Below are 20,905 nucleotides of genomic sequence, written 5' to 3' on the forward strand. Positions count from 1 at the left end.
TTCTTTCATAGATTGGGTCTTCCTGCAGTTTTCCAATGAAGAGCTTCAATTTATGCCTTGGGATTTTCACCACAAGTACCATTCTACTTCCACATGATAGCTCTTCAATAATGTTCATTTAAGTATAGTAAAGATTCATCCTGACAATTCACTTTTCCAAGCTAAAAGGACCCCTCGCCCATTCCAGACTAGGCCAGTTGCATCTGGTAAACTTTCTGGTCATCTGGTTGATTCCTTCATTCACAGTGCTCATGTGCCATTGATAATGGCACATTTATTTTGTAATAATAATTGATGAATGCGTTTTCCTACTAAATAATAACTCTCTGAGGAGGGCTGGACTGGGTTTGGCTCCTCCCACTGTCTTTATGCAGCCATCTTGCCATATAATAGAGACCTGCTAAACGGAACCCAAGCAAAACAGCCACTCGGTAAGTCATTCAGTACACTTATATAGGACACTGACTTTTGCCGTCGTTCTTTCTGTTTTATCCTCTTAATTGCCTCCACATTTTCTTTGGGAATAGAGTCAATGAGATCACTCAGTTCCACCAGGCGAGACTCTACTTTAGCCATCTTTTGGACCAGGTTGAGGCTGCCAACCTCATCATCTCCAATGCAGACTTTGTATACTTGATTAATTTTTTTACTAAGTGCCTCTATCAGTTTTTCCTGAGATTGAAAAGAAGAGCAGAAAACATCACTATTGGCTTGTTCAGTAAATGTAAATTCTTTTACTCTATTATAAGGAAAAGGCTCTTACATACTACTAAATGTTTCCTTGTTTAGAACTTTAGTTTGACATAGAAGAGAGAAAATGCAGCAATGATATGTATAACAATTTATAGTCAGATCATTGCTATAACAACATCTTGGGTTATTTTTTTTTTTTTTTAATATTTCATTCGAGGTAAAGTAATTATAACCGTAATCTTTTTGCTGAATGTTTTTGTGTATCTGATACCCTAAGCATTCAAGTAGAGGCAACATACACATTTTAAGTCCTTTTTTGCCACTCCAGTGCATTTCCTTGCAGCATGGCTTGTGAGTTCCCTTTCTTTGCATTTATTAGTCTGGTAGCTAAAACTAACCATGCTGTGTGATTGTTAATTGCATGCATGCCTCACCTCCCTTTCTAGACTGAGCACTTGGAGCTGTTGATGTTGACACATATCTAAAATAGTGCCTTGCACATAACTAGGCACTTAATAAATGTTTGCTGAATAAATGAATGTATTCTCTCAGAGGAAAAGAAAAGTTACAAGCAAACAGGTTCCCAGACTGGCCTACAAAAACCTTTTGAGAAGTTAAAATTTTTACTCTCCATTGGGAACCAATTGCAGTATTCTAGCCTAAACAGAGCTTGTGCCAACCCTTGCTGATCCCTGTACCTGGCTACTGGTCCGTTTTATCTGATGGTAGAGACACTTGAGCTTGTATGTAATGTGTTTTGGGACCGAAGGGAAACTCGCATCCTGTTTCTCCCTTTTGAACCTGGCATTCGAGATTAAGAGGACCTCAATAAACTGCTGGGCAGAATTCATCGTTCTCCAGGTAGCTTTCTGCCCAATGCCTGCTTCCGGTCAAGAAGATGAGAAGCACCGTGAAGCCAAGGAAAAATAACATTCGAGATGTGCTCCTGGAGTCATGGGACTCCTTATAGAGCCATCAACAATGATAAGTCAGCTCTGTTACCAAGAGTTTACTTTCAACAGCTTGTCTCTCCCATCTCCTGCTTTAATCACCTTTCTGATGGTCCTGCTTACCATAAGGCTCCACCCCTTTTTTCTTTCTAAAGGAATAGTTACTGTATTTATATAAAAATATAATTTTAAAGAAAACTTTAAGTATGAAGTATTTTTAAAAAATGGAAAAGAAACAACCAAAAGTCCTATTTGCCATAAATCTTTTTTCTCTCCCTTTCTAAATAACATTAATTGTATTTCTCATTTATAGTAACACTTTCCCTTAGAAAATTTTAGAAATACAGAAAAAATATTAAAAAAAAGTAAAAGTAACCCATCAAGGGGCTGAAATGTACAAAATGAACACTGGATATGAAAAAAAATGCTGCAATGTGAGTCATTTTTAAAAATACATTGAACATTGGTCCTGAGAAAAAGCAATTTTAATCTGAGAATAGTTGATGGAAATTTCTGAAGGAGACCTCTTGAATACTTAAACATTGTAGAGATGAATGGGCAGTGGCCTTTCCGGATGTCATTTTTTTAAGTTCCTTCTTTCCAACAGGAGAGGAAAAGACAAGGAGAGATGTTTTCTTAAGGACAGCATGGGAAATAGAATTAGGGAATGAGGTAAAAGATACTCATGAAAAAAGAGGTTGAGGGCTAAGCAGAGGGCAAAGAAGAAAGAGTTCAAGGCACAGGCTAGAGAAGCCAAGTGTGAGTCCCTGGGGCTGCCACCAGATGGCAGGCCCAGCCCAGAGCATCTGAGGAGGGACTGCAAGGGACGGGAGGAATACCTGATAGGTGAGGTAGGGGGGCAGGATTGTGAAAGACTAAATAAATAGCAGAATAAGAACTTTGGATGCCTTCCACCAGAAGGGGGAGTGATCCAACCAGAGAAATGTTTAGAAGGAGTCTTTGTTAGCAAAACTGGATAGGAATGGGGAGATGTCTAGATGTCATTTAAAGTTCCTTTACAACTCAAGGATTCTAATTCTAATCCATGTTGAATTCTTCTGTATGTTTAATGTAAACAACTCTCCAAATTGAACTGGATCAATTCCCAGTTGAAAGGAAAATTAAACCAGAGATGAATCCATTCCGCAAATTGAACAATGGAATAGCTTATATTCCATTCATTTCCAATGAAAATAAATAACTACTACACAAGCATGGATGAATCTGAAACATGATGTTCAGAGAAAGAAGCTGATAAGCCAGACATAGTGCATGATTTCATTTATATGAAGTTAAAAACCATAAAATTTAATTGATGGTGAGAGAAGTGAGGATAGTGGTCACCTTTGAGGGATGGTAAGAGGCCTCTGGGGGTGCTGATGGTCTCTGCCCTGATCTAGGAAATGGTACAAGGCTGTGTTTACTTTGAGGAAATTCTTAGAGAGTTTCGATTTGTGCACTTTTCAATACTACATTATGCCTGAATTTCAAATTTTATTTTAAAAGTAATAAATTGAATCAATGAAAAGTGTTTTTAGGGGATTAAGCACAGGAGTGTGGAAATTTTAAAGAGTAAGGTTGATTTTATAGTTATCACAGCTCCAAAGTAACTGATAATTTTGTGAATATCAAAATTAGGTGCAACTATATTTATTTACTCATAAAGGATTATGTTTTGACATGTTGAGATCTGAAAGAATGGAAGAGGATAAGCAAGAAAATTCTAAGAAAAAATATTTTTCCCCTGTCATTTTTTTTCTTTTCTTTCTCTCCCCAATTCTGCCCCAGTATTTTACATCTACAGGAGAGTGTGCATTTCCTCAAAGTGTGTAATTCACGAGTGCCAAAATTACACCTGTAACCAAAATATCAGAGATAGTCTTTTAAAAGTAATTTGCAGATACATTATACCTTTTCTGTTTAGGGATCTGGTTGTCTCAAAGTTTAAGAGTGTTACAAGGGCTTTTTTTTTAAATAACTGCCCTAAACTTGGATGAAAGGGGCTTAGTGGAGCAGGTTGGGGTGGAAATGCCACATTTACCTGACATTTTTCATGTCAGTCAGCTTCAGGATTATTTAAACAGTTGGAAGACGGAAACAACTCATGCCCATAAAGAGATGAATGGATAAATAAATTGTGGTAAGTGAATAGAATAGAATATTTTTCAGCTGTAAAAGGAATTCTGACACATGCTACAATATGGATGAACCTTGAAAACATGCTAAGTGAAATAAGCCAGACACAAAAGGACAACTCTTACTGTATGATTTCATTTATGTAAGGTACCTAAAAAGCAAATTACAGACAAGGAAAGGAAAAATTTACCAGAGGCTGAGAAGATGAGGGAATGGGGAAATATTGTTCAGTGGATACAGAGTTCCTATGTGGGATGATGAAAACTTCTGTAGATAGATGGTGGTGATGGTTACACAATATTGTGAATATGCTCAATGCCATTGCATTGTACACTTAAAATGGTTAAATGATAATTTTTTTGTTATATATATTTTACTACAATAAAAACAATGTTTAAAAAGCCCAGCATTGGAAAGTAAATGTCATCACACTTCTTGCCCTAGCAGTGCACAACCCCATCCCTCCTAACTCAGGGTGTTGTACCACCCAAGGAACTGTGTGTAGGAAGGGTGCTCTTTGTAACACTGCCTACCTGTGGGTGGGGAAGGAAAATCATCTACTAATGCATTCCCCCGAATCTTCTTCTGCTTGAAAATCAAGTTCATAACCATAAATGTGATGTTAACCCCACATATTAGCATGAAGTTTTATTTTATTTGAGATTTTTATAAGGAAACCAATGTTAGCTAGAGTTGTGGGTCTACAAACCTAATCATTCATTCAACAAACATCTATTGAGCACTCTAGGGACACTAAACTAAGAAGGTTTGCATCCAGCAGGAAGAAACTAATGTAAGTAAGTAGGTACACTGGTGTGTGTTATAGGTGCTCTGATAATATATCTATGCAGGCCCAAAGGAGGCCGAGATCTATTACAAGCTGAGTGTTAGATACTCCATTCAGTGCTTCTTAGTTATTTGCTCCTTAAATCACTACCAAAATGATCACAGGCAGTGAACTACTTCCTATGTATACACTCTCACTAAAAGAATTGCATTTACGGGGTAAAATCTTAACATCATACTTTGTAATAATTAAAGCAACATTTAAGAGAACCCCAGTGCCATTCTATCTACTGTTTAAATTTTTACATGCTGGTTTTCTGCCTTTGATACCAACCTGGAGCTTGTTCATTTTCATTCTCCCATTCCAATGCTTAGTACACAGGGAATGCAGATTATTATTATGAGCCTAAATAAAATCACTGTAGGCAAAGATTGCTTACCTGGGCTTCTGAATTAAATTCTCCAAAACTAAATAGCCTGCACCTTAATTCCAGTTCTGCTGCTGTTTCCTCTTCTCTCACACAGCTAGCCTTAAGCATGTTCTTGTGCTCCAAAAGAAAATCGATGTTGCTATTTCTATTGCAAAAGAAACAAGACAGTGACCCTTGTCTGTAATGTGTGGTTTAATGAAATAAACCATCAGTTAGGAGCTTCAACACTCCTTCCAGATCATGTGTTAGCATCTTTCAAGCCAAATCCAAGTTTCTATTTTAAGACATTACCAAAGTACATGCAACTTTTCAGGTTAAAATGAGAAAAATGCATAGAAGGGGTGTTTAACTTCCATCAGGAAGAATTTTCTTCCCCTCTACTTCTTTTGTGGTTTCCCTGTGTCATAATAGAGAGCAAGCAGCAAAGTCGAAGTGTCAGGATCTCGAGTTGTAATGAGATCTATTGTGTCCTCAAACTTTGCTGGTAAGTCAGAATACCTGGGAGCCCAGGGTTAAAAATAGAGACTCCTGACTCCCTCTCCTAGAGATTCTGATAGAGATCTAGAGCTGGGTTCTGACGTAGATCCCCTTTTCCTGCCAACCATACCCCCACTCTCCCCCAAAATCATATTGTCAGGAGTGGGGGCACCATAGTTGTGAGGATTGGGAGAGGAGACACAGATTAAAAGGCTGTAAGTGGTGATGGGTGGCTGTGAGATCATGATGTTTAGGTTCATAACTACTAAAGTTAATACATTCCAAAGTTCAATGGACTTGGACCTATTGTTTAGATAGATTACCATCTTCTGGCCCAGACAACTGTTCTGAAAAAGTTTCTATACATTTTTATAATGAGTAGATATAAAGATCTGTTCTCTATGACTCTACACTGTTTTATCAACTGTAATGATATAATATTTTACAATAGGAAGGAATTTTGTGAGTCATTAAATCCAGCCTCCTTCCTGACAGAAATTCCTTTTATCCTAGTCCTGATATGTTGATATGTACATAACAAAATGTAAATCACAAAACTTTTTTATATAAATTTGAGGAGAGTCACAGCCAAGGAAAATGCATGTGTTAGCATTATCTTCCAAAACATAATTTGATTAGGCAGATGATAGGGTGAACATTGTAGGGAACAAAAATTAAGGCAATAGGTGACACTTTGTTTCTTTTGTGGGTTTTTTTTTTCATTGATTTGAGAGAAAGGGGAAGGGAGAGAGAAGCATCAACACATTTTACTTAGTTCCATTTAATTGTGTACTCATTGACTGCTTCATATGTGTCCTGATCAGGGGTTGAACCCGTGACCTCTGGTACACCAAGTTGATGCTTTATCCACTGAGCCAACCAGCCAGGGCCGATGCTTTAGTTCTTTTTAATCTTTTATTATTGCTAGCTAGGAAAATATTTTGACAAGTGGAAGGAAGTAGAAATTAAAATTAAACTAAAGCCAGTCTATTCTGTGTAAATATAACTTCAACTCTTTACACCCCATAATGTAAACTATTAATAAAAATTTCACCCTAAAATGCAGAGAGACCACAAGGAAAGATCACACATTGAGTAAGCTGGACTCTGTCTCTGGTTAGAAATCACTTAATAGAATACATCTACATGTTTTCCGTCACTTACATTTTATCTTGTATGAGTTTTTCTCTTTTATTAACATCTTCAAGATTTTCATCTACATCTTGGGAATATTGTATCAAAGTAAGATTCTGCTCTTCCAGCTCTGTGAGGACTTGAAGTAACTCTTCTGGTTCTTTGAAATAAATCTCTGGCTCCTAGTCAATCAGAAATGAAGTATATAATTCACTTAAAAATATTCTTCTGCCTGTGTACTATGTGACTTACCTAGAAAAATATATATTACATTCTGGAATACCATTCTGATTATGAGGAAGATGTGGATAGGAAATGGCAAAGGAGCATATTTCCATGTGAGCTGCCCCTCTGGAGCGGATGTTTGAGGTGCTGGGGAAGAGGAAAGGTATTGGGAAAATGGAAGAAGAGGGTGCAAAAAAGAGAAGCAAGGATGGAGAAGCGATGAGCAGGAAAAAGGGAAAGAGGTCTAGGGAAGGGCAAGGGAGAAGAAACAGAAAGATAAAGACTAAGTGAAGGACACAAAGTGAAAATTTCTGTCTCCACATTTTAATTATATTTTTCAAAATTTTAGGAATATTAAGTAAATTTTTTGAAAGATGACTTGGGTAATTATACATACACCCATATTAATCATTTCCTGCAGCCAAAGGCTGAATGGATTTTAAAAATGTGGTGTATCTGTACAACGGAATATTAAATTTTATAGGCTACAACACAGATGAATCTGGAAGATATGCTAAGTGAAACAAGTCACAAAAAGGTAAATAGTGCATGGTTCTACTTTTATGAGGTAGCTAAAGTAATCAAACTTTTAGAAACTACTAACAGTGGTTGCCTAGAGCTGAGGTAGGGTTCAATGGGTGGAGAGTTTCACTTCTACAAGATAAAAAGTTAGATCGGATGCATAGCAATGTGCATATAGTTAGCACTGCATACAATACACTTTAAAATGGTTAGATGGTGAATCTTATGTTTTTTAATCACGATAATAAAAGAAAGATGACTTGGGTAAGGTGTGTAATCATACAAGATGTTTTGTTGTTTGTTTTTGTTTGAGATCAGAGTCAGGGAGTGAGAGACAGGAACATTGAGCTTGTTCCTGTCTGTTCCCTGACCAGGGAATCAAACCGGCAACCTCAGGATGATGCTTCAAGGCTTTTTCTATTTCTTATTAATTCTTTTATTATTCACTTTTTAAGAGACAGAGAGAAGAGGGGTGGGGGAAGGGAAATATTCATTTGTTGTTCCACTCATCCTGCATTCAATGGTTGCTTCCAGTGTGTGCCCTGACTGGGGATCGAACCCGCAACTTTGTTATTTCACAACAGTGCTCTTAACTGACTGAGCTAAACGGCCAGAGCCAGTGGCTGGTGTCTTAAAGTGTTTTTTATTCCTTTTGAGTTTCTGTAGCTGTATTTAAGATGGGGTTAGCTCAAAGACATCTTGTAGCCTTGAAGGGCTGTTTTTGTTTTTTTTCTTTTGTTTTGTTTTGTATTTTTCTAAAGCTGGAAACAGGGAGGCAGTCAGACAGACTCCCGCATATGCCTGACTGGGATCCACCCGGCATGCCCACCAGGGGTCGATGCTCTGCCCATCCAGGGCATCACTCTGTTGTGACCAGAGCCATTCTAGCGCCTGAGGCAGAGGCCATGGAGCCATCCCCAGCGCCCGGGCCAACTTTGCTCCAATGGAGCCTTGGCTACGGGAGGGGAAGAGAGAGACAGAGAGGAAGGAGAGGGGGAGGGGTGGAGAAGCAGATGGGTGCTTCTCCTGTGTGCCCTGGCCGGGAATCGAACCCAGGACTTCCGCACGCCAGGCTGATGCTCTACCACTGAGCCAACCGGCCAGGGCTGGGCTGTTTTGTTTAAGGTCAATTTATCTTACAGTTCAGCTTCCCAATACACCTCAAGCTCCAGTAAAATGATAAGCAGTCAGCAAGTGGCTACCTTTTTTACAGGAAGACAATAGATAATATATATCTCCTAAATTATTACCCACTTACATTTATTTTTCATAAAGTACCTGGTGGCAAAGATGAACTATATGTATAACTGGGGGACAGTATCAAAATCATATTTTCTTCTGGAAAGTTATGGAATGTTTGGAACAGTAAATTTTAATTTTAAAACAAGAAATGAATATTTCACCAAACAACATTTCAATCAAGAAATAGATTCCAGTTACCAGATCATAGTCCATATCATCATCTAAAAGGAATTCCAGACTGTCTTCTGAACCTATACTTTCAGAGAGGCTGTAAAAGAAAAAGAGAATACCTGATTTCTGAGCCATTTTCTGTCAAAAGATTTGCTTTCACTTTTAAGTTTTCTTTGGAACCTAATTGTAACAGTTTTTTCAATAGCCTATTTAGCCTTTTAGGGAATGGCTTATTTCAGGAATAGCGGATTCCATGAGTATGTAAAAGATTCACCCAGATAGAGGTGGCATAGGCACAATGATACTGCAAGGAAGGGCTGTACGTACCATACAGTAGCAGTTATTTGAAGTGCATCTATAAAGTAAGGCAGCTTTTTAAAAAAAGAAACACATGACAATCTACATTGCCATATCCGTTTTGTTCATTTTAAGTTTTTTGGGTTTTTGGGTTTTTTGCAAGAGAGAAAGGAAGAAGAGGGACAGATAGAAAGGGAGAGAGGTAAGAAGCATCAACTCATAGTTATAGCACCTTAGTTGTTGATTCATTCATTGCTTTCTCTTACGTGCCTTGACTGGGGGGCTCCAGCTGACCCAGTTACCTAATGCTCAAGCCAGCGACCCCCTGCGCTCAAGCTGGCGACCTCAGGGTTTCAAACCTGGGTCCTCAGCGTCCCAGGCCAATGCTCTATCCACTGTGCCACCGCCTGGTCAGGCTAACGCAGTCTTAAAAAGCTAAATGTGCCATAGGGCTCAAAACAAAGCTTGTATCCCCCAAGTGTACAATATTTGTTTTTTTAAGAGCAGATAGTACTTTTTAAATCAGGCCGAGGAAATGTTGGCTGGGGAATGGGTGATAAGATACACCCTTAAAGAATAATCATGTGGCTTGCAAAGTGGCCATGGAAAAATTCTTTAAGGGTATATTGAAAAGGATTGGAACAAAAAATAGGAACTTTAGATGGTAGTGAGAATGGGAAAAGTGAATAGATGGGTGGGGGATGGGAGGACAGTTAGACATGAAAGAATGAAATCATGGGAACCAAGAATAGAAAGAGCTCCTGGGGCCGAAAGAGAAGCGACAAGGATGACTCCAGCGTGTGTAGTCTGTGAACCTGGAATATTGAGGTAGCACTAACAGGAAGGAAAAACCGTTTAACGATGGAGTAAGAAGATTAATATTTGCTTTGTCATATTGAGTTTGAGGGGACAAAAACAGCTACCTGGAGCAGGCTTAAAAGCAATGGGAAGTAAGGTGTGGGAAACAAAGGGCCATAGGACATGAGTATTTGGGAAACATCCGCTGAGAAAGTATATGATACTACGCTTCACGCCTCTCTTCTCAATATTTGTTGAGTGAACAAAAGGAACTATGTAAGTGATGAGCTTTGTGAGGGAGTGGATGTGGTGTTTGCATATTACCATGCGCATTGATAGATGCAGAAAAGGCATTTGACAAAACAACACACAGAAAAATCAGTATGGAGAGCCTTTTTCAACTTGATAATCTAAATCTACAAAACTCTGCAGCTATCATTTCACTTAATGGTGAAACTTGGATCGTCTGAAGACTGAGAACAAGGCAAGGATGATATTTGCTCTCATTACTCTTATTCAATACAGGAAGTTCTACCCTCGGCAGTAGGGCAAGGCAAGGAAATAAAAGGCATACAGATCACAAAGAAAGAGGTAAAACTATTTGCGGATAGCACGATGGTCTATGTAGAATATCTAAAAGAATCTTTAAAAAAAAATCCGAAAGAACAAAAACAAAATTTCTGGAAAAATTGAGTTCAGCACAGTCAGAGTATATAAGATAAAAATTCATCAATTGTATTTCTACCCACTAGCAATAAACACAAAAGGCACTGCAATTGAAAACACCACTTACAACTGCTGAAAAAGAAAAAAATACATAAAGAAGAAATAGGTGTAAATCTAATAAAATACGTACAAGACATATATGCTGAAAACTATGCAAGGTTGATGAAAGAATAAAAAAGATTTAAGTAAATGGAGAGACATAATGTGTTCATGGATTGAAAGAGTGAACATAGGAAAGATGTCAATTCTTCCCAAATTGATTTAGAGGTTTGTATTAGTTCCTAGGGCTGCTGTAACAAAGTACCACAAATGAGGTGGTTTAAAACAACAGAAATCTATTCTTTCATAGTTCTGGATGCTAGAAGTTCAAAGTCAAGATGCCAGCAAGACCACACTCTCTGAAAGCTCCAGGTAAGAATCTGTTCCAAGCCTTTCTCTTAGCTTCTTGTGTTGCCAACAGTCCTTGGCTTCCTTGGCTTGTAGATGCATCACTCCGGTCTATGTTTCTGTTTTCACATGGTGTTCTTCCTGTGTCTCTGTCTATTCTCGTTTTTAAGAACACCTGTCATATTGGATTAAGGGCCCACCTTAATGTCCTCATTCTAAGTTGACTGCATTTTTAAATAAGGTCACATTCATAGATATCATGGGTTAAAGACCTTAACATATCTTTTTAGGAGAAATATATAATTCAACCCATAACAAGATTTAACACATTTCCTATCATAATTCCAGCAAGAGTTTTTGTAAGTATAGACAAAATTCTTCTAAAATTTATGCGGAAAGACAAAGGAACTGGAATAGTTAACATAATTTTGAAAAAGAGGAATAAAGAAGAATCAGTCTACCTAATTTCAAGACTAATAGTGGCCATGTGGTACTGGTGGAGGTGGAACGAAATAGAGAATCCAAAATAGATCTGAATGAATATGCCCAACTAATTTTTGACACCAGTGCAAACCAATTCCGTGGAGACGCCATTTCAGCAGAAGTGTGGGACCAATTGACATCCACATGCAACAACAAACAAAAAAATCCCAACTCAAAAAAAAGCAACAACAGAAAATCTAAACCTTAAAAGTTATACAAAATTTAACCCCAAATTGATCACAGACTTAGATATAAAACAATAAAACTTTTAGAAGAAAACATGAAAAAAATCTTTCGGATCTGGGATTAGGCAGAGTTTTTACACTTGACATAAAGCATCATTTATATAAGAAAAAATAGAAAAGTTGGTTTTCATCCAAATTTGAAAGTTTTGCTCTACAAAAGACCCTCTTAGGATGAAAGAACAGTTTACAGATTGAGAGAGAATATTTGCAAACTGCAAAGTACTAGTATCTAAATATATAAAGAATTCTCAAAATCCAACGGTTAAGCAATCCAGTTATAAATGAGCAAAAGACATGAACAGTCATTTAAAGGATATAACAGGATAAAGATGTAAAGGAGCCCATGAAAAGATATTCAACACCATTAGCTACTAGATAAAAATTCAACAAATGCAAATTTAAAAAGCACAATGAGATTATACACTTATCAAAATAGTTACAATAAAAAATAGTAAAAATACTAAATACTGGTGAGGATGTAAAGAAACAATTCCTCATACGTTCCTGGTGGGAATGGAAAATGGTGTAGCCACTCTGGGAAACAATTTGGGTTTCTTTAAAAACTAAACTTAGATCTATTATCCAATTCAGCAGTTGTATTCTAGGCATTTATCCCAGAGAAATGAAAACTGTGAAACATGGAAAGTGTAAATATATTTATAGCAATTTTATTTATTATAACCCCAAATTGGAAACAATCTGGATGTTCTTCAATGAGTGAATAATTAAGTTGCAATGCGTCCAAATCATATTGATTGACCCAACAGCTTGGATCAGTCCTCAGAGAATTATGCTTACTAAAGCATCCAATCCCAAAAGGTTAAATACTGTGTGATTCTATTTATATAACATTTTTGAAATGATAAAAATCATAGAAGTGAAGAACAGTTTAGTGGTTGCCAAGGGCTAAGGGGAGGTGGAGAGAGGAAAGAGGATGTGACTTTAAAGGGGCAGCGTGAAGAATCCTTGGGGCATGTTCTATATTTGATTGTGTCTTGACTAGCATTGCCAATATCCCGACCCTGGTATTATAGTACAATTTTGCAAGATATTATCATTGGGGGAATGGGTAAAGGGTACATGGGATCTCTGTATTATTTCTTACCACTACTTGTGATCTACAACTGCCTCAAAATAAACATTTAATTAAAAATAAAATAAAGCAGTGACTGCTAAGTGCCACAGTGCTCCCTGGATTTCAGAGCACAGTGTATTGACTTTTGTCATGTATGATAGTTGTGGATTCTGTAGTGCTGGCCCAGAGCCTTGCCTTGGGGTTGGTGTACCCAATTTGGGAATCACTATATTTTCTCAAAGCTCCCTTGGGGTAGCCAGGGTTGAAACAAAAATGTCTTACGGTCCTATTGCAGCAATTTTGAATGATGTGGTGAATTGCAAACACACAGGCCAGCAGAGTAACTTAAACAACTGGGCGGAAGATTCTGAAAGGCAAACCCCCAGGCTGCAGGGGGCAGGCAGTTTCTGCAAATAGCAGTTGCAGGCACTTCTCGAAGAATACAGGGAGACCTGTAAGAGCTCAGTCACCTCAGGAGCACACAGAAACAGCCACCACTACCTGCAGCATCTGTCACAGTGGGTGTGGTTACGTGGTGTATACGTTAAAGGCTTAAAAGAAATATTTGCTGAAAAACATTCAGTTTACAAGAGTTCATCAAGTATGTGCTGTACTTTGGTATGGATGATATGCTCTTCTCTTGGCTGCCTGTAGGCTTCCAGCGTAGTTTCCCTGTTCAAAATGTTGAGGCGAAGTCCATGTCATTGGTGATGGTAGAGGTGAAAAGCAATAACATATTAGAAATTAATCCTTTTTATTTGATGCAAGATAGTCATTTTTCTGTATATGTAGGTAATGCCCATTGCTTTTTAAAATTATTAGAATTGTCCCATAGAAAACGGAGCTCTTTTATTCTATTGAAATTGGATTCCAAGCATAAGGATAAAATAAAAGGCACCCTGGTGGAGGGTGGCATTTGTCAAAAATGATACAAGTCTGGTTGGCTCAGTGGTAGAGCATCGGCCTGGCGTGCAGAAGTCCCGGGTTCAATTCCCGGCCAGGGCACACAGGAGACGCACCCATCTGCTTCTCCACCCCTCCCCCTCTCCTTCCTCTCTGTCTCTCTCTTCCCCTCCCGCAGCAAGGCTCCATTGGAGCAAAGATGGCCCGGACGCTGGGGATGGCTCCTTGGCCTCTGCCCCAGGCGCTGGAGTGGCTCTGGTCGCAACAGAGCGACGCCCCGGAGGGGCAGAACATCGCCCCCTGGTGGGCGTGCCAGGTGGATCCTTGTTGGGCGCATGCGGGAGTCTGTCTGACTGTCTATCCCCGTTTCCAGCTTCAGAAAAATAAAAAATAAAATAAAATAAAAAAATTAAAAAATGATACAAGTCATAAATCAGGGACATGAATTGTGAAATAAAAGTCACAGTTCTATTTTTACCTAGTCATATACATTTCTAATCAGATTTTTTTTAACTGGAGGAAAAATATGATAGACACTTCATTCATTACATCTCGTGGAGAAACTTACCATTGCCACATACAAGTGACCCATGCACTTGCTCCCCCCATAGCTACATGCACTGGATCCCCACACATCCATGCCTATGCCTGATACTGGTCTGAAACTAAGCAGTGAGCAAAAATGGTCTTGGATCTTTTCATCCAGTGGCCCCCAGGTACCCTCAGATCATCCTTGCTCACACCAGTGCTCATGACTTTCAACCACTCTTTCTGCTATTCTGTCTTGAAACCACAGCAGGCCTGCCTCTCCCTACCCTCTTTGCCAGGTTAGCTCGTAGGGCCTTTGAGATGGGCACCTTCTCTGGTTTTACGTTTGTGAGTGAAGTCTCAAATCCCTTGTGCTACCTTGGCTGTATCTTCCCGGAGAATACTCTTCTGAAAATGACAGCCTCCTGGTGTCCTCAGTACTGCTCTCTCTTTTCTTTAAACTTAATTCTAGAAATGAAAAATAAAGAGGAGTAAAAACAAAACAAAACAAAAAAAAACCCCACTTCTGAGAATGAGAGCTTGATCTTGGTGTGAAGGTAGAGTTACTATAAAAGCTTCCAGGGTTAGAAATATGAGGTGGGGACGTCGTACGCAGCACATGTATGATGTAGACAGCAAGGACTGGTCTCTGGAGCAGGAAGAATGGATGAGGACTGGCCTGCAGGGCACAGGGAGGTCTCGATTTCCCCCATCAGTCGTAACCTCTAAAATCCCAGTGTGAGCCATTCACTCTCCTGGACCGAGTGACTCCTAGCTTCCTGAGCACCCTCTAGTTAGATGGCAAGTCTAGCAGCACTGAATCGGTAAGCTGTTAAATGCAAATACTTCTCACTTTCCTTTCCATTTGTTTTTTCTCTTGTCAAACACCATGTATTGAGTTTTATTCAAGTGCCATCACTGTGCTTGCTCGATTATTTCATACACATCGATCTAAATTAATCATACTCTGTACAGTGAACAGAGCAGGGCAACCATCTGTGGTATGCTGATACATGTCAACAACCATGTATCAAAATTCCCCCCTATTTGTAGTTTACCCAGAGTCTCAGAATTTTCAGCTGACAAGTTTGCAGCTCTTCAGAACTCTCTGAGTAGCCTTCTCCTTTCCAGTACTGTGCTCTGGGAACTTCAGCCCCTGGGCCTTCCCCAGACCCTAGCTCTGTCTTCTCAACTCACAGGGGCCACTGGCCCACTTGGGCTCCCCCTTCTTAAGCTGCATCCTGGAAACTCTCCCGGGACCATCATATGGCTCATCTCATATATCCTCTCTCTGAGGGGTTCCTTTGTCAATGATGTCCAATGTCCGAAAACTATTGCTTCATATGTTTTTCAGATTTTTCAGAAAGCAGGAAAGTGTCTGGTTCTTGTTACCCAAAGTTACTAGAAGCAGAAGTCTTCCCTTTTGACCCCATTTTGATCAGCCATTAAATTCTTATATATAATAGGATCTGTTTCTGGTCCTTTGACTTGACTTCTAAACATCAGTACTATACTGTTTTAACTTCTGAGACTGTCATAATATATATCTTACAGGATTAGTAATGCCCCCCAATTACCTTCTAATACCCTTCCTTCAAAGTATTTATTTTTCTAGATGAGCCTCAGAATCATTGTGTAAAGTTCTCCCCAACCCAACACCCAAGTCCCTGACTTAGTCACATTTATATTATATTTCCATAAAGTATATACATTTATTTCAGAAAAATTGGCAGCTTTACACTGTTAATCTTTCTATCTAAAAACACGACTTATTTCTCTATTTGTCAAATCTTCAGGCCACACAATTAAGGTTATTGTTGCTTTCTTGGACTTAATTTGTACGTTTTCTAATTAATAACATTAGTTTACTTTGGTTAATATGTTAGGTTAATAAATATAATTGACTTTGTGTCCACTTACTGAAATAATTTTTCACATTTTTTGTGGGTGAGGGGTTCTAGGTATGCTAGTGTATAATCTGTAAATATATTTTCTATGGCTCCGTGTATATATTTTTATTGCTTTATATTTGAAATTAACTGGAGTTTCCAAATCAATAATATATGATATCAGAGACAGTGAGAATCCTTTGAAATAGAAATTCTAATTAATAAACAGCAAGCAAACATTGCAACTGAACATTTTAGAACTAGGGACATTTATTTAATTGACATTAAGAATATGACTTACTTGTTAATATTTTTGAAAGAGTGCCATCCATATTTTCTTTACTCTTTGATGTCTGCATCTTTTTCAGCGTTTGTTGGATTTGCCACTGTTTTGGAGACAATTTCAGCAGAAAAAGTCCATATTTAATGTACTCTTTAAGAAGGAATTCTGTTTTTGATATTTCACTAAAAGGAAATGAAGATATATGATTAGATATATCTTTGTGAAAGCATGTTCATTTTTTTAAAAACAGAGTTTTTTCCTAGCCAGATATCCCAGTTGGTTAGCATTGTCTTGATGTGCCAAGGTTGGGGGTTCGATCCCCTGTCAGGGCACATACAAGAATCAACCAGTGAATGCATAAATAAGTGGAACAAATCGACGCTTCTCTCTCTCTCTTAAAAAAATCAATAATAATAAAAAGTTTTACAAAATTCATTCTCTTGTATTTATTTAACAAAAATTCTAAGTATGGCTATAAAAATATGGGCATCAATATGATAAGAGATGAGAAGAAATAACCTGTAAGAAATCTATTTGAATAAAACATGCCCCCAAGATATGCACAGTTAGGATAGACTGATGACAGTTTGACTCTACTTATTTATTTTTGAGGGAAATTCTGTATTAAGTGTTAGATGTTAGATTCAGGGAGTACTGATATGCTGGGGCTGCCAAGAGTGTAACTATTGAAGGAACAGGGAGTGCTGATAGGGCCCCTGTGAGGCTGAGAACAAAGAAGGTCAGAGACTCTTATCAGAAGTTTATGTTTGAAATTTGCCACTAAACTAAAACCAGCCCCTGTTGCTATGCTGCATGCGACCTCCCTAGCCAATAGCTAAACTGCCACATCTGCTTCTGTATAATGTTTGCTCACTTAGGATATATAAGGACCTGGCTGTAAGCGCCAGGCGTGGCTTCCGTTTGCAGCTCTTTGTGAGCACGGTGTCTCCGGACATCATAGGAGTTCGCCCCTGCACAGGTTAAACTGGCCAATAAAGTAACATCTAAACTCCTGAAAGTCTCCGACGTTTGTTCTAGTGCCCGGTGGATGCAACATTAGACACAGGGAAAAATTAGAAAGCAGCCAAAGATGGTCATTGAGTGAGGAGAAGAAAAGGAGCTAGCACTCAGCACCAGCCACGTACCGGGTGATACATAGGACACGCTACAGATACAATTCTATCCTCAGTACTGCACTTTAAAGTACATAGTCTCATTCTTGTCTTCTGGACGAAGAAATGAATGACTTGCAAAGTCATCTGTCTGGTGAATGGCAGAACCAGCACTCAAATCTGGACTGAAAGCCTTTCCTCGGCCTCACAGCACTTTCCCATAACCATGTTTCAAAATGGACCCAAAAGGAATATTTAAAACAACAACAAAGGCCCTCATGAAAGCAAGTCTCCACTTATCCTCAGAGCCTTTCTTACACACTCCTCAATACCCTTATCAATATTACTCCTATAACAATATCTTCAGCTTCAGTATTTCTTTTGGTCAAAGCCTTCCCGAGCCCTGGTATATGAGTGATATTCAAGAGTCAAACCTGGATGTTTTCTTCTGTGGTCACCACCATTTCCTTTTTAGATTGAAAGCCTCCCAGGTGCCCTACTAAGCACAGGGTTAAAATGGCTAGAATTGCACAGCTTCCATGAAGAAGCTTCAGAACCAGCCCCCATTCCCTTTGTAAACAGATTTCCAGCCCTCCCTGCCGTGGAGGACCAAGGTGGGCCATGAAGAGAGAAGAGGGCCACACTCTTGCACCCCTTGCTCTGTTACCAGCTTGTCTTTCGTCACCTGCACCTTGCTGAGACCATGAGACAGGAAAACACCAAGTTCTCTTCAAAGGCTTTCTGGAGGGTTTAACAGGGTAGCCATTGTGCCTAAATACAGTACTTTATTCAACACAGAGGCTGCTGTTCTAGTTCTGTAAATAGAATCTTCTAATTACATCGTGGAGGGCAGGAGGGAAGGGAATTCTCCATATTGGAGCCCCTTCAACGAGGTTCCTAACAGAGAAGAGGCTGCTGTAGCCAGAATGGGTTTGAAACTTACATTTTGTTAGTAACAACTGGCTTCAAAGGAACTGCCCTCCTGTTCTTTAGCTGCATTTCAGGCAAGTGTTGTCCTCCCAAAAATGTTGAGGATGTAACTCTAAGTCTAGGACTTGGTTTTAAAGTAAAGCTAAGCATCAGTCCTCAAAAAAAAGTTTCAGCATGCTTCAGTACAAGGACTACAGTCTCCTGGAGGATGAAATTACTGTCTGAAGATGATGACAGAAGGAAGCTTGTTTATTTAAAATGAGATCAAGTGAGATGCACTTGAGCATAGAAGAAAACATCTAGGGTTTTTTTTTTTAAGAGTGACAAGTGGTACTATCATTTTATCTCAACTCCTGCTCCTGTATTTTTGTCGTTATAGATCCCGGTTTTTAATATAAATGCCAGGTTTATCTAAGTGTAAGGATAAATATAAAAAAATACTGCCAATTATAATTGTAAGATAATTGTAAAATGAATCCCCATTGCAGAGATGTTAAAATGTGGGAGGAAATGTACCTCAGAATGAAAGAAAAAGGACACTTAAAAAATAATTTGTTTACTCTCAACTTCATTTTCATCTTTTCAACTAAAATATTGGCTTTTATATTGACAAGTTGGAGAAACTTTTCAGCCAGAGATCACTGTATTGTCCTGACACACAGTCAGAGATGAGTCTTTTCTTTCTTTCTTTCTTTTTCTTTTTTCTTTTTTCTTTTTTTTTTTTTTTTTTCTTTTTTGACAGAGAGAGAGAGACAGGAAGGGAGAGAGAAGGTGAGAAGCAACCCTAGTTGCTTTCCCTTTTGTTGTGCATTGGTTGCTTGTCCAACATGCCTCAACTAGGGCCCAGCCAGGGTCTCCTTGTTCAAGCCAGCGACGTTGGCCTTTTCATTGCCAGTGACCGTTTTGGGTTCAAGCTGATGAACTTTGGGATCAAGTGGACAAATACCTCCCCCAAGGCAGTGACCCCATGCTGAGCCCGCACTCAGAGCCAGCAACCTCGGTGTTCTGGGCAGACGCTTTATCCACTGTGCCACTACCAGTCAGGCCAAAGAAGATTCTTGATCAGAAATTACTCAGTTCAAAGGGGCATGGACACTTGATAAGAAAAAGATCGTTTCCAGGTCTCACTTGTTTACTGCCTGTGCCTCCATACTTGCTTTCTTTAGCTCAGCCGTCATTTGGAGTTTGTTTCTAGTTTCTTGTGCTGCCCTGGAAAGTTACAAGAGATTTGTTAGTTTGTTTTGTGTTGTGTTCTGAAAAACTAAAAAGGAGAAAGAGGGAGGTTAAAAAGTGATTTGGCTGGAGTGAAATAAACGAACACTTTAAGGGCGTCTACAGATCTCTGGTAATTTTGTTGAAGGAACTCTTCGAAGGCTACTGCATCGTCTTGGAGCTTTGTTTCTGCTCTTATGAGTTGCCGTTCCTTCGTCGCCATGTGTTTCTCATACTTGTTGATCATGTTCCTTTTGGTTGACAGAGCGTACTAGGAACATTGAAAACAAGCGCATTGAGAACATTACTCCACGTGTCTAGCACATTTCAACAGTCTCATAATAAAGGGGAAATAACTTGCATTTTAAATGATCATTTGTGTTAGAAAAAAGTGGTATGGCCAAATTTGGGGCTGTAGCTTTTATTTCATGAAGGAATTTTATTGGGGAGATAATTAGAAGGGAGACTAATTCCTCTCTCTCACTTTTATGAAGAGTCTTAATACTGTTCCAAAATGACTGGACCCCACAAATCAAAAATAGTTACATAATGCTCCAAAGGGCAGGTCCCTGTATTTCCCACAGCGTCCCTCCAATACTTTCTGCGCATCAGACAACTAACTGGGCGGTCTGCAGCCTCACAGGCTCCTCCCAAAGGAAGAATGAGGGAGAATCTGGTCCAGCGGCCAGGCTAGTGACACGTTCCTTCAAACCAGCCCAAGGGGCGGTGCTTAGCCTCAAACAGCCCCGTTTAGATCATAGCCCCATTTGGATCCCCGAATCCAGCTTTGACATCAAGCTTCTTTTTCTTTTTTAGTATAGAATATAAGAATCCACTTGGGTTTTTAATGCCATGCATGGAAAATAAACTATAAATAAACAAAGCCACATATAATATAAATGAACTAAAACTATGTAAATGAGATAATTTTAAAGAAATGCAACCAATGATTAGATACTTTGAGTTTATAACAAAAACGTATTTCATTTATTACTTTATTCACCAAGTATTTATTGAGTAACAACTGTGTGCCAGGACTGTTTTAAGTGGTGTTAACAGAGCAATGAACAAAATTGCTTTTATGGGGTATGCATTCCAGTAGAGGGGGGAGTCTATTAAAGGGGGAGAAGGAGTCTAGTGAGTAAGGGTAGGGGTTGCCATTATCTATATAGCCAAGGAAAGCCTTCCTGATACTGTGAAAATTAAACAGAGACTGGAAAGAAGTAGGAACAATCATGCAGATGTCTGAGGAAGAAATGTTCCTCCCAGA

General features: G+C 38.9%; 1 protein-coding gene across 5 annotated transcripts in view; it reads right to left on the minus strand.

Moving 5' to 3' along the window:
* The window catches only part of CCDC38 (coiled-coil domain containing 38), a 45,180-nt gene that overhangs the window by 5,094 nt on the left and 19,181 nt on the right, over positions 1-20,905 (minus strand). For all 5 annotated transcript variants that reach the window (XM_066261952.1, XM_066261933.1, XM_066261915.1 and 2 more), the window contains exons 6-14: positions 19,743-19,906; positions 19,552-19,632; positions 16,400-16,563; positions 14,588-14,677; positions 13,393-13,450; positions 8,795-8,864; positions 6,638-6,789; positions 5,006-5,141; positions 467-672 (exon numbers count right to left, since the gene is read on the minus strand). In XM_066261952.1, the coding sequence (XP_066118049.1) occupies positions 467-672; positions 5,006-5,141; positions 6,638-6,789; positions 8,795-8,864; positions 13,393-13,450; positions 14,588-14,677; positions 16,400-16,563; positions 19,552-19,632; positions 19,743-19,906 (1,121 nt within the window). The remainder of the gene's footprint in view (positions 1-466; positions 673-5,005; positions 5,142-6,637; positions 6,790-8,794; positions 8,865-13,392; positions 13,451-14,587; positions 14,678-16,399; positions 16,564-19,551; positions 19,633-19,742; positions 19,907-20,905) is intronic.

Source organism: Saccopteryx bilineata, chromosome 1, assembly GCF_036850765.1.
Source record: "Saccopteryx bilineata isolate mSacBil1 chromosome 1, mSacBil1_pri_phased_curated, whole genome shotgun sequence".
NCBI lineage: Eukaryota > Metazoa > Chordata > Mammalia > Chiroptera > Emballonuridae > Saccopteryx > Saccopteryx bilineata.